We start from the raw sequence: 13042 nt of genomic DNA on the forward strand, positions 1-13042 counted from the left end.
ACCTGCTAAGGACTTCATTACATGTACTTACTGGTCTTGCATGAATGCCTCATAAATCTTCCCTAAGCTGCTGACAAGATACACTGTGCTTTTTTTTACTTATGCATTAAAATAATATGAGATAAAGCTTATTCCCTGTAGTCCATACAGATTTACCATGCTTTGTGTCAGGAAGTGCTTGCATCTTAGGAAGCAACATGTTCTAGAAACATCTTTTTTGTGAGCAATCTCAGTATAATATATTTTTGAAATATCTACTTTCCTTATATATCCAAATCCAACAGAGTATGTGAGTGGCTTACCTAGTGGCTGACTTTTCTTGGACTCTTATTTTAGATAGAAGCAATGTGCATCATTCCTCACAATTTGTCTCTTACATTTTTAATTGGAATCCACTTTTATAGCTCTAATGAAATACAGTGTATGCACGTATACATATGTGTGTAGAAGAATGCATGTAAAGTGCATGCACATTTATCACTTTCTTCTTCAGACAATAAAGACTATGAATACTAGATATAAGACTATATGTAAATAAGTAAATACTAAATATGACTACAAATACACTATACTATAAATAGTAGAAATAAACTAAATATAAGACTATAAACACTAGGATTTTTTAGAATGTAAATAGTGATAGGAGAGGAAAGGTAAGAATATCCATATTTTATGTATCCCAGTGATCTTCATATCAAAAACTCTCAGTTTACAACCAAGTCCTATGCATTTCTTCTGAACATGCAGGTGTATCTACAATAGAGTCCAAAGAGTTATTGCAGCTTGTATGGGCGTACTGAGCTTGCCTTGTCTACAGACACTGTATGGATTTACTGGGGACCACAAAACCCACTCATTACTCTGATTTAATATTTATCCTATGCTGAACTCTATGCTGTGCAGTTGTGCTGGACCCAATGTTAGGGGGACTGAGTTCAAAGTTATCTTGGCAGCGCTCACCTAAACTGCAGTTACAGGAGAGACTGTAATGCACAGGGTGGGTTACTCGCAGAGCCAGGCAGGGCTCTTACCAGCTCATATGTGACCACCCAGAAGGAAGCTTCTGCTGACCACAGGATGTCCCCATTTGCTACTGCATGAGCATCATCCTTTTTAGTAGTCTTGGTGGATTTTCATGGGAGTGGTAGACTGAGACTCCGGAAGAAGTTTCCCTCATGTAGAATTAAAAATATACGTTTTCTTAGTCAAGCAGGATATGAGGGATTAACTGGAGTACAAAATACTCAGTCCTTATTATGATCACCCCTTTGTTCATTGAAGAGTTGACATTTTAATGTAATCCCTTTTCAATGTAGGGTGATACTTAACACTACTGTGTGTCAGTGAAAGCTCATTGCTTCCACAAAGAAAGGGATTTCATTCCTCAGAAACAAATCAGACATGTACTCTTTACATTGGATCCAGCCTCTGTTTCTTTGCTTGAAGCAAGATATGCTTCAGCAATTTCTCTGTGTTTTTTGGCAAGCATACTAAATATTACAAGCTAAATAGTGTGGTCACTAAGTATTTTATCTCCCTTCCACTCCTTCCCCAAAGAGCATCCTCTCTTCACATGATGTGCTGGGGTTACTGCAACCTGTGCTACCTAATACAGCTGAGAGCATCTACAAAAATTGGAGAAACATCAGAGAACAACTGGCTGTAGGAACTAATCAAGCATCCATTACAGGCAGATGATAAGCAAGCTGCAGCAGATGATTAAACAACATGTTTTCTGGTCTGTCTCCTTTTCTTGCTTTCATCCAGATGGACATTATTTTAAATGGTATAATTTAGGACACAGAAGTGCCTTTGTATCCTTTAGATGTGTGTATGAATGCTCTAAAATTTCCTGCCTGGTCTTCTTCCATGCTGCAACCCGCTTCTACAGATTCTTAGCCCTAAAAGCCCTAAAACTTTTAGGGGATGGATTAACTTCTCAAATAACTGACTCTTATGTGAAGAACAAATAAAGATTAAATGCATAATAAATACTAAGGGACATAAGCTTAGGCAAAGTTCACAGAGCAGCTCCTTCCTCTTATTTTTTTTTTTTTAAATCTCTCTCATTTCCACTGCTGTGTTTTCTTTTGCATACATAGGATGCATGAATAGGAAGTTCTTTACTTGCAGAGGGTTTGTCTGTCCAACCTCTGGCCTGCTCTTGGCACTATATAAGTGTGACAGCCTTTTCAAATACCATTCAATCAATACAAATAATTATATAACAAGGTCAGCCTGATAAAAGGATTAGCCTTGGATTCAAGAAAGGCAGTAAAGGGGGATTAAAAATGTTGTCATTACATGGACAGCTAGGGCCTTTTTGAAGTATGCAAAAGGTCAGAAATGTTCAACATTTAGACCAGGAAACAAAGATACACTACATGTATAAACATATTGTCACATAATGCTGTTTTAATTAACTCAGAAGTTTTATACAGATCAGGCCCGTGTCTGTGTTCAGAAGCAGGCAAGCTAATGTATTTTAAAATATGACTTCTTTCCTTGGACAAGACAAAGTCATGAGGTCTGTTCCACACCTCATTTCCGCACCATCAGTGTGAATAAAATCTCAGCTTAAGCTGGCTGACAAGCTTACAGACACATCTAGATCCATACATGTAATTTTTGCGTCTTTTAACTCCTTAAAAAAACTTAAAAGCAATGTAAAAACTGTACAGACGTACTAAGCAGCTGTAGGACTTATGCTCAATTACATTTCAAGCATCTGACCTACAGAGGCTGGAGCAGTCCAACAATCCAAGTGTATCTACAAAGCAGGAATGCTCACTGAACCAAACACAGAGGTCTTGCATTTAAAATGTGTGAAATCTGAAATCTTTTAATGTCTCTTTTCATTGAATTGCTTGTCCTTTCTTCTCTTCCTCACTTTATTCCCCAGCATGTTAATTCCCATCTTGAACACATTCTGCTGACTATACTAGAAAGAAAACCACTAATAAGCCTGAGAAGGGCTGGAAGGAGCATCTAGAAACTTTGAATGAGAAGTGCATTTAGAAACACTCATTTCAGTGTTTGGAAGGGAGCAGAAGAATAAAAGCTTGTATATTTTAGACAGCAATGATCATCTGGCCAAGACTCTCGGATACGTGTTAATCTAACATTACTTACTTATTTAGAGATTTTTTTTCCTATTATCCTCACCTTTTACAAATGTATGAATCCTGGCAGGAGATTATAGAAACAGCGTCATCACTGCAGACCTCAAAAATACATGACATAAACCAAAATCTGATACAAGAATCTGTCCCCTGACTACTGAGGATTAGTGACTGTTGCTAGAACACTCTTATACATTAAAACAGCTCTCACACTAGTCCTCAGCTGCTTCTCTGACTCCTGTGCTGGATCTCATTGGGATGACTGGCAGCAGGCTACTGGTGCTATAGGTCTTGCCGAACAACTGGCTGTAAACAGAGGGAGTCCTTGATTACAGAGGTGCACAGCGTGCCTTTGTCTTTGCATGTCCTGCCCTTAGTTGTGCAAACTACGTTTCTGTAGCCAAAGATCTGGAATGAACCCAGAAAACATGGCTCTAGTTTTCAGCAATGCCTAGTAATCTGGGGACGTGCAATGCTGAATGTCCAACATGGTGTTCTTTCCGTGGGACCTATTTTTCAGGACATTAATGTGTGGCACTTGCTATGGTTTCTAAAGCTAAGCCCACGGGCTTGGAATCTGTCAGGTTTAGAAGCTGTTTTCTTTCAAAACAAAACAAAACAAACATTTTGAACAATACTCAAGGGATACGATAAAAAATACAAACACATTTTGCAGACAGCGGAAAATACAACAGTTGGTCTCTTCTGGTGTGTTACCTGCACATTCTGGGTTGTCTTCGTTGAAATTGATTGCAAAATCATGAGAGACCTGCAGATAAATGGAAAGAAGAGAAGAAGACTGTAGCTGGAAAAATTATTCCAAGAGGACTTGTGGTTAAACACCCTTTATATTCTTTCAGTGTTGAACCAGAGATCTTTCAAGCTTTCAGCATTAAGTGTGATGTACAGTCCCAGTTGGAACTCCCCGCAAAAACAAAGTACCACAAATGGAATCAAACTTGTCAATAACAACAATGAAGGAAAAAAAAAGGGGGAGGGGGTAAGTAGGAGGGGAACATAACAAAAAAACACCTAGGTGTTTGAGAAATCACATAGATGCGGTGTCAGGACTGGGCTACCAATGTCAGCCACATGGGACCGATTGCTGAGGAGAGATTTAAATGCAAGCTCTCTAGATCCACATCTCAGATTGCAGAACAGCTAAAGCAGGTTGTGTTACAGCATTGATAGCACAAGCTCAGCCCTATTTTGAATCCTCCATTCACACGTGTGAGCAATTTCTCATTTGAAGGCCATGGGATTACTGTGAAAATAATTTATTCTCCAGAGACTCAAGGAAGTCACTTAGACCCACAGTGAAATAATAATAATGTAAGAAATGTAAGAAGCCTAAGCTGGTTAAGAAATTAGAGTAGGTTTGGGAGAAATTAACAAGAAAAAAAAGAAAAGGATTTTTTCCTTAAATTTAGTAAACATACCATTTTCTCATGCTCCAAATTTGTCTGTAATAAAATACCCCAGAGATATTTTCTAAGAGAAATGACTGTGAATACAAAAATGTTGCTGATTTTCTAATAAAACAATATATTGTATCCTTGGAGGTTTGGGAAAATAATACAAGACTTCTGTATGCATAAATAATACAAGACAATGTAAGTCTCGGTTTCCAGGCTTCCTATATCTGTCTTCACTTAGAGATCTGCAACCACAGCACAAATCTATTGGGATTGAAACTTTCCTCAGATGCACTTTCCTGGTTCTAAAGTTTGTTCTTGTCTGCTTTGCTTCCCAGATTCCTTTTTGCACCGTTCTTCGACCACTGAGAAGGCTTGATTCTTCTCAAGCTTCCTGTTCTCTTCAATTGTCTTGAATGAAGCCCAACTTTTGTCTTGCAATGCACAATGTACATCTATTTTTTGGTTTGCAAAAATGGATATAGCTGAGACTTGAGCAGGCAATTTGCCTATTTTTAAGTTGAGCTCAGGTATATCATTCCAGAGTCACGAGGGCATTCATACAGCTAACTCCAATTACGTACTTTTGAAACTTTATAGATCTCTGTAGGACATTCAGAACAACTGCCAGCAGTCCCAGTCATATGGAAAGAAATCTGTTTACTCCCTGTTCAGTGGAACATGGATTATTTGCAGAAAGAGATTTATTTATTGGATGTCACTGTTTTATTTGCTAGTTTAGATGACTTCCATTTCTAGGACATAGCGCAGAAATTGATCTATGAATAGATGCTAAACACAGAGCACATCAATAGTAACCACTCTTTCCTATATGGTTTGAAAAGATTCCTTAAAGCCAGCTAACTTAGATCAGCCTAATTTTCCCCAGAGTGTGATGTCAAATGTGCCAAATGTGGTCTCTAGCTGGAACTAACCAGAAGCTTTATCATCACTGAAATGTTCATCCTAAAAGTGGCTCTTAAAGCATACACAACAGGAAAGGCACCAACAGAATTAAACTTCAGCAATAACTTCAGGACTGCATCCATAATCCTGCTAGAGTTCTCTGTGAAAGTCAAAATTCAACCATACAAGTGGATTTGCTTACCGAGTAAGAAAGATATCAAGTATATGATTATAGAGACGCTTCACTAAAGGTGAGGTGGTGTAGGTTGGCTAATTAAAGCCACAGAGAGTTTGTCATAGCGAAATAGTATTTTCCTATCATGTGCTGTTCTTGCTCACAACAGTGAGGTCTACCATTACTTATTAAAAGCTTAAATAAAGTGGGACTTCTACCACGATGGGAAAGGACTGAAATGAGAACTCACCAAAAAGTTGTCAGCCAGCTTGGCTCCAGCCTGGAATTTAGTATGACTACACCAAGCATCAGTTGCTTCTTTCAAAGGATTTTAAATTGATTATTCAGGCTACCCTTCTTGGCCATGGGAGATAATGCAGAAAGTCACTACGCGTGTTCCTTGTTGAGCAGGCACAGAAGAGCAGGGCTGTCAGATATGCTTCAGAGGTGCTCCAGAGCACTTCTGTCTGGCTGCTCTTGTATGTCTCTTGGCACATTTTGCCCAGCTGGTATCTGCCAGCCTCATGACCAGCTGCAGGCCAAAGGTAATTGCAGCTGTCAAGAATGGTTGTGTGAGTTTTCACTCACTGATGATTTTTTTTGTTGTTGTTGTTCAATAGCCTTTCTTTTTCCTTTAGGCTTTCTGTTTTTTGTATTAACTGCATCTTAAGAGCAAGAAGTACTGTGATGCATGTATACATATCGCAGGCTGATTCTTCCAACGTTGTGCCTCTTCAGTGATTTTATTTCTTTATTCCTAATGCATTTGAAATTATAGCAGAAGAAGCACCACAATTCTTTTCCACAGCCATGAATACAATATTTTATTCACACTATAAAAGCATAGGCTGAATGCTTTTGTTACTATTCTTGTTTAGGATCACACTATACAAACAACTTATATGGTTCAAAGCTATAGCATCCAGGCTATTATTTAAGAAAAATGTAAGCAACTGTTTGGACCAATAAGAAAGCCCAACTCTAGAATGTGTGTAAAATGATCCAAGAAATAATACTGTCTGAGCAATGGCTGCTATTCTCCTAAATCAAGTGGACCTCATAGACTGACACCCTTGTTCACAAGGACCAGTGTTACATTTTACCCTGAAGGCAGGAGAGGAGACAGTGAAAAAAGAAGGACTTGGTTGTTTCCTATGCTCTCTGAAAAATACATCAGAATATAAACAAGATATAAGAATAATGTGAAGTAAAGAAGTTCTTTGAGCAGCTCAGTGATGGTTCACAAACAGGAAATCATCACTCAGTGAAACCAATGGCAGGTATTTTTAAAACAGGGTTCCTCCAAATGTTCAGAACTCATTATTCCCCACTCTGGTATTTAAATCAGCTGGGCTTTCCCTGCTCACGCACTGTTTCCCTTGTGGTGGCTAGAATTCAAGAGGGACCACACCAGAAGAGACTTCAAGCACATGAGATGTACTGAAGGCATTATCGAACTCCAGCTCCTACCTGATAGGACTCCATGGAAAGCCCAACCATATCAGAAGCTGCACTTGACTCTTAGGAGCTTTGGATCAATCAGTGCTATTGTTTTAAACATGGTAAACATGGTGAAAGGTAATGAACTACTATATATATATTTTTTTTTTTTAGTTTAGTTAAACATTCAAGGCCTCTTGAGGATGAAACTCAAAGAACACTGATGCCAGATGACCAAAAGTAGGTATACTAAATGGCATCATTCTGATATTGAATGACACAATCCTTATGCAATTTCAAAACATAAACTAATAGGGAAAACAAGGCAGAAGTTTGAACATCTAAGATGCTGAAGACTAAGAAATCTTCAGGGGAAATGTAATAAGACACTTGGCTGTTCAGCAGCAATCTGCTAAGGTCATTTGTATGATCGATCAATTTAAGAGTCAGGAAATCCTGGAATACATCACACCATACAAACACTGAATGACTGGTTTACATTGGTATTGGGTACAGAGAACTTTGCAAAGAAGTGCAGACTATGGTCTGTGGTGAAATGCAACCTCAAGATAAGGAATGTCCCTGCAGAACTGTGACTGTGTCACGGGCCCTGGATTAAGTTTTGACTATGTAGCTGACCCTCTGCTGAGCCCTCCTGCTTGCTCTTAAAATCCATCCATAAAAGGAATGGAGAGAGAAATCCTCGAGTGCAGAGGTGATTACGTGTGATCAGCCTGGCATAGCCTGCATTGCTGCATAAAACACCAGTCAAAGCTTCCAGCCAAGGACACTTACTCACACTTGGCTATGTGGTAATCTTTTTCCTCTACAGGACTCCAGATAAATTATTTAGCAGATACCCTCATGACTGTGGGATTTTTAAAAGACAGATGACCAGGAAATTTTTGTACCAGGCACAGATAGTTTCTCAGGTAACTTCTCCAAGGGTTTTAACAAGAAAAATAAGCAGCATCATGATGTCCATAAGTGCACCAAGATGTCCACTACAACAACAGCATTTTTGAGGATGTATCAACTAAATACATGATCTAAAATATTTTTGCTAAGGCAGATTATGGCAAAATTTGTTTTTACCACCATACAGTGCTTCTATTGCCTGTACATGTACACTGACAATCACCTGCATACAGAAGGGCAGTTGACCACCAATGTGACAGTATCCAGGAGACTCCTGCAGGAGTCATAACCATACTTCCACATGTGTAGGCACAGTCAAGTGGAAAATTTACCTTGAATTAACATAGCAAGTAACTTATTTCCCTCATGTTGGGACGTAGTTATAGTCACCTTCATATAGAAACCTCAAAATGCAAACCAAAAAACTTATCTTGGAATCTGGCAAATAATAAAACCCCATTAAAGTGACGGAGCAAATTGCCAGAAAATTTTTGCTCTACACAAAGGCATTTTATGTCACATTAAAATATTCTATTTTGGCCTCTATATTTTTTAAATCCTTTTTACTCTACCTGAAATTTCATTCCATTTTTGAAGCAAAATGCTGCTTTGACTCAGAAACGCAATGGTTTTAATTCACTTGTAAATGTTGAAATCAGATACCTCAATTCTTCTGAAAAACTAGTAAGCTTTTTTTCGTTTCCCTTCCTCTAGATTGTTGAGCTCATTTAAATTTATCTCCCTGTCCCAACAGTTCCAGCTGTCCAGAAACCTCTATAGTGCTGATTCTGGGACTGCCTAACAAACAATCCAACAAATTCAGTCATGTGTAGGAATGCTTTCTTACTCATTCAAATGGATTGTCAAAAATCTATGAACAATAGATGCATACAAGCATAAATGCTAAGAGGCACAATATTGAACACTTGTCTGTGAATAAATTGAAAGCTATTAAGCTACTGCCAGTCTGAAAATTAAATACTGAATGCCTGCATATTTTGCAAAAGTTTGAGACACTAACAAATTTAAAGAATCATTGCTCAAAAGCTATTATTTTCAGAATGCTCATTAATCAAATAGTTTGGGAGCTGGACAGCTTGTGTCTCTGGCTAAGACCACATTGCAGAAAATTCTGCCTGGCAATGCTTGCCCATTGATTTGCCTTTGTACTTGACTTTTGAGCATGCTGCCCAGCTTCCACATCTGAATCCAGGTTGCAGGGAGAAAGTGACATTATACTTTTTTTTTTTTCTTCTTCTTTTGGTCTCTTACACATCCTTTTACTGTGTTTTTTTGTTTGTTTGTTTGGTTGGTTGGTTGTTTTTTTGTTGTTTTGTTTTGTTTTGTTTTTAAGGTTTGCACATATTTTTGCCCTAAAGATCTTGGAATGTGTGAAGATCACAAAGGCCTTCAGCTAGTCTTAAACAGCACTGATCATAATGTGGAGACTTGTTACTATTGATTTATGCTGAGTAGTGAGTTACAGGCCTCATTTTCCTACAGCTTGTAACTAAGTATGACATGAATTAGACCCGAATCCACTACATCTACTCACTTGGCCCACTATTTTTATCAGGCTGCCTTCCTCTGGCTTTCTCTTACTCTGTTGCTGCCACACATGGGTTGGCCAGCTTTCATTTAGACTTTTATGGAAGCCGTGTTGTTTTACCGTTGTATGGAGGCTCTCATGGTTACTTAGAAACCTTTGGCAGTGGGAGTCATTTCTTCCACAGCTCTAGCAATTTGTCGTCTAGTGGAAGAAATAAAAGATAGCTGCTGGTGTGCAGAGACCAACATGATATGAGCAGGTTAGATCATCTAATAAGGACTGGAGACTTGAAAGCAGGCACTCTAAATTAAAATGAAAAGCTGATTTATCCACATGATGGGGTCAGAACTTAGACATTCTCATAATGATACGGCCTGGATTTGAAGATGTGAATTTTAACAGTTATGACACTGCTGTCCTTTAATAAAAGATATGTATGTCTTGTAATAAATTTGACTGAAAGTATCAAAAGAACATCTGAACAGCAAATGATCAACACTGCTGCTGTAGTGTCTGTACTGTTTCTGTATTTTTGCAGCAGAAGAAAAGAAGTAAGGACAGACAAGTTGCAAGCACTTGTTTGTTACTTGCTACTTTTAATTACACCAGTTTCTTCACTGTTTCCTATGCATCTTGGCTATGCTCCACATAAAGCACTAATCATCGTTGGCTTTAAATTAACTTCATGATACCAGCGTAGACTAAATTATTGAAGGATTTTCAAGATTATCAGTCTTGACTTATTAATACATTCTGTTGAGGCTGACTCCTCACTCTCTTAGAGGGCATATCTTTTGATTTAGATGTGCAGCCAAAGCCAAGGAGGGACTCTAAAGGGCTCACAGAGTTTAGGTAAGATGACAGACATTTGTATGGACTGTGAAGAGAATCACAGGGAGGGACTGAACAATAGCACAGATGAGTGTTAAATCCTAATCCAATTCCAGTTGGAAGTGTCCGTGATAGACAACAAGCTAATTACTTTTCCCCATCTGTTGCACAGAAAGACTAGTCCCCCTGCAAATGTGGTTCTTCTCTTCTTCAAAGTTTCACTACATTAGTAAGCTGATGTCAGAACATTTTGTCTTTGTCATTTTTTTTGCTGGCAATTTTCCACAGTGGAGATTAAAGATGTTATTCTGTCCCTCGCTTGTGTTTCCATACTTTGAGACTTGTTTTGTTTACTCACATTCATGTAATTCACAAGCAAATAGCTCCACCTTAAGTTTATCATTACTTTTCCTGAACTTCTCAAAATGTGAAGGTCCTGATTCATAACATTTCCTTGCTCTGAAAGGTTAGTAACATACAGACACATAAGGGCAGTTCATGCTATTGTGCAGGACCCTTCATGCATGGTTGGGCTACAAAGTTGAAAGCAAGTCTCTCACTTTCTTAGGAGTACTTGTCAGTAAAAGTATCCAAATGTCAGTTCTGCCCATGCAGTAGAAAAGTTGGTGTTGCTGGTTATAGCAAAATTTGGTTACAAAGGACCCGTGAAATCACTTTCTGGATGACATGTGTCTTTCATCTTGCAACTGAAATGCTCTCACGATCAAATAACGAGACTGTTGTTTGGGTCTAACAAAGTCAGTACATTGCCAATATGCTCATATGACCCAGGGCATGAATGCCACCAGCTGGTTACTTTGGCTGAGAAAGAAGCTGTCCTGTACTTAAAATGCTCAACTGCCATCAAGCAAACCAGTGAAAACACTACCTGACACAGTAACATCTTCCTTCAAGCAGTCCTTCAGATAAATATGTCTCATAACGGCTGAAAGAATTGCAAGTTTTCCCCTGTGCAATAAGGGTCATCTCAAAGGCAGTAGCAGATCCAGCCCCTGCCACACCACCAAGCTGGTACCTTTGTTTAGGACAATCACAACAGTACTTGACATTGTCACTAATGGACAGTACTGGGCCTGAAAGGGCAATCTGTTTGTGATGTATAGACCAGCTCACCCAGTGAACACTGCTACACGACCACTAGTAGAGACCTACACATTTGTGGCAAAGGGATGAACGTTTGAGAAGTAACTACTGTGTTTTACTAATGTGTCTGGTAGTAGAGGCTGCTAAGTATGAGTATTCTCCAAAACACTCCCCCTCATATAGCAGAGATGGTTATCAGCTACAGCAGTTGCAACAGATATGCAACAGATACAGATGTTCCATATGCATTTACCACATCAAAATCTCTGTCAAAGTTCTGGAAGCTGCCTCTGATTTTGGGAAGCATTAACACTGGTTCATTTCGCTGATCCTAACACTTCAGGATCACTGCACTGCAAAAACCCTGTCAGGTACAGTCCACTTTTACAGTCCTCTTTTTCTTAACAGTGCTTTTTTGCTTAGAAGTCAATGCTGTTTAGATCTATGTTGACTTACCTTAGACACTTGTTTGCAGGACACCTATCAAATTTGCTGTATGTCACTACTGGTATTTTAAGCAGATAACAGACCTGCAAGCCATGAGAACACACTGGTGCATTTTTATTCTCACCTGGCCAGTGTTCACCTCTCAGCTGCAGCCACAGCTAAAAGAAGCAACTCAGAGCATGGGACCTGGATGAAGTCTGCATGATTGCAAGTTCAATGATGCTCTTTTCCAGACAGTATCTGAGTTGCAAAATTCCCAGCTAGTTTTTGGTTACTTATTTGTGCAGAGCTACTATTCTGCCTACTCTTACTCTGCATGTGCAACACAGGATTTGAACTTCTGTCTGTTTCTCCTTATACCTTTTTCTGTTGGACGCTCCTTCTTTTACTCCACTGTCCAACTCATTCCAACACTACCAGGCTGCACATTTATGCTGCCCACAATTAGTTGCATCATCACACCAGATCACTCTTATTTTGTTTTGTTCTGCTTTGTTTAAGAATACCACTTCTCTCTAGTGTGGCTCTTGTATTTCTCTTCCTGGTATTGAAGATGTCTACCACAACACAGAAATTTGTTACTGAGCAAAGCTTTTCTATGGTCTGTATTTTCAGGTAGATGTTGAATCTCTTCATTGTAAAGATGACACTCATAGACACTAGGCCACTCATTGAACCACATCTTACAAAAATGGGTTCTGCCAAAGCAGGGCTCACAAAATTTCAAAATATTTTTGGCAAGCGCTGTTCTAAAATTCAGTTCTCCTCTTGACAGACTAACATCTATTAAAAAAGCTTTGCCAATACCATGAAATATTTTGGCAGTAACACACCTATTTTAAGTTTAATCTCGATTTCTGTTTTTAGTGAGGTATCACTGGATGAGAAAACCAAATGAAACACAACAAACAAATGGAACTGCTTCCCCCAACCCTTGCTCTGCATCAAACCATTTCTCCCTTATTTTGTACCTCATAAACCAAGGAAATGAGAAAATTTCATTTATGCACCTACTTTGTATTCTGGGGGTATCCTTGCTCCAAATCCAAAGGCTGGGAACATTTTGTCACTGGAAAAGAACAAAGAAGAGTTCCCACAGAGAAATGCATTTTGCTGCAATAAACATTTATTCTTC

The 13042-nt window shown here is 38.8% G+C and overlaps 1 protein-coding gene across 1 annotated transcript in view; it reads right to left on the reverse strand.

Moving 5' to 3' along the window:
* Window positions 1–13042, reverse strand: part of CPNE4 (copine 4) — a 226720-nt gene that overhangs the window by 10571 nt on the left and 203107 nt on the right. Inside the window, exons 12-13 of the mRNA XM_084511725.1 lie at window positions 12922–12976; window positions 3840–3891 (exon numbers count right to left, since the gene is read on the reverse strand). Of these exons, the coding sequence (XP_084367851.1) occupies window positions 3840–3891; window positions 12922–12976 (107 nt within the window). The remainder of the gene's footprint in view (window positions 1–3839; window positions 3892–12921; window positions 12977–13042) is intronic.

The sequence above is a fragment of the Aythya ferina genome (genome assembly GCF_964211825.1).
Source record: "Aythya ferina genome assembly, chromosome: 2".
Classification (NCBI taxonomy): Eukaryota; Metazoa; Chordata; class Aves; order Anseriformes; family Anatidae; genus Aythya; species Aythya ferina.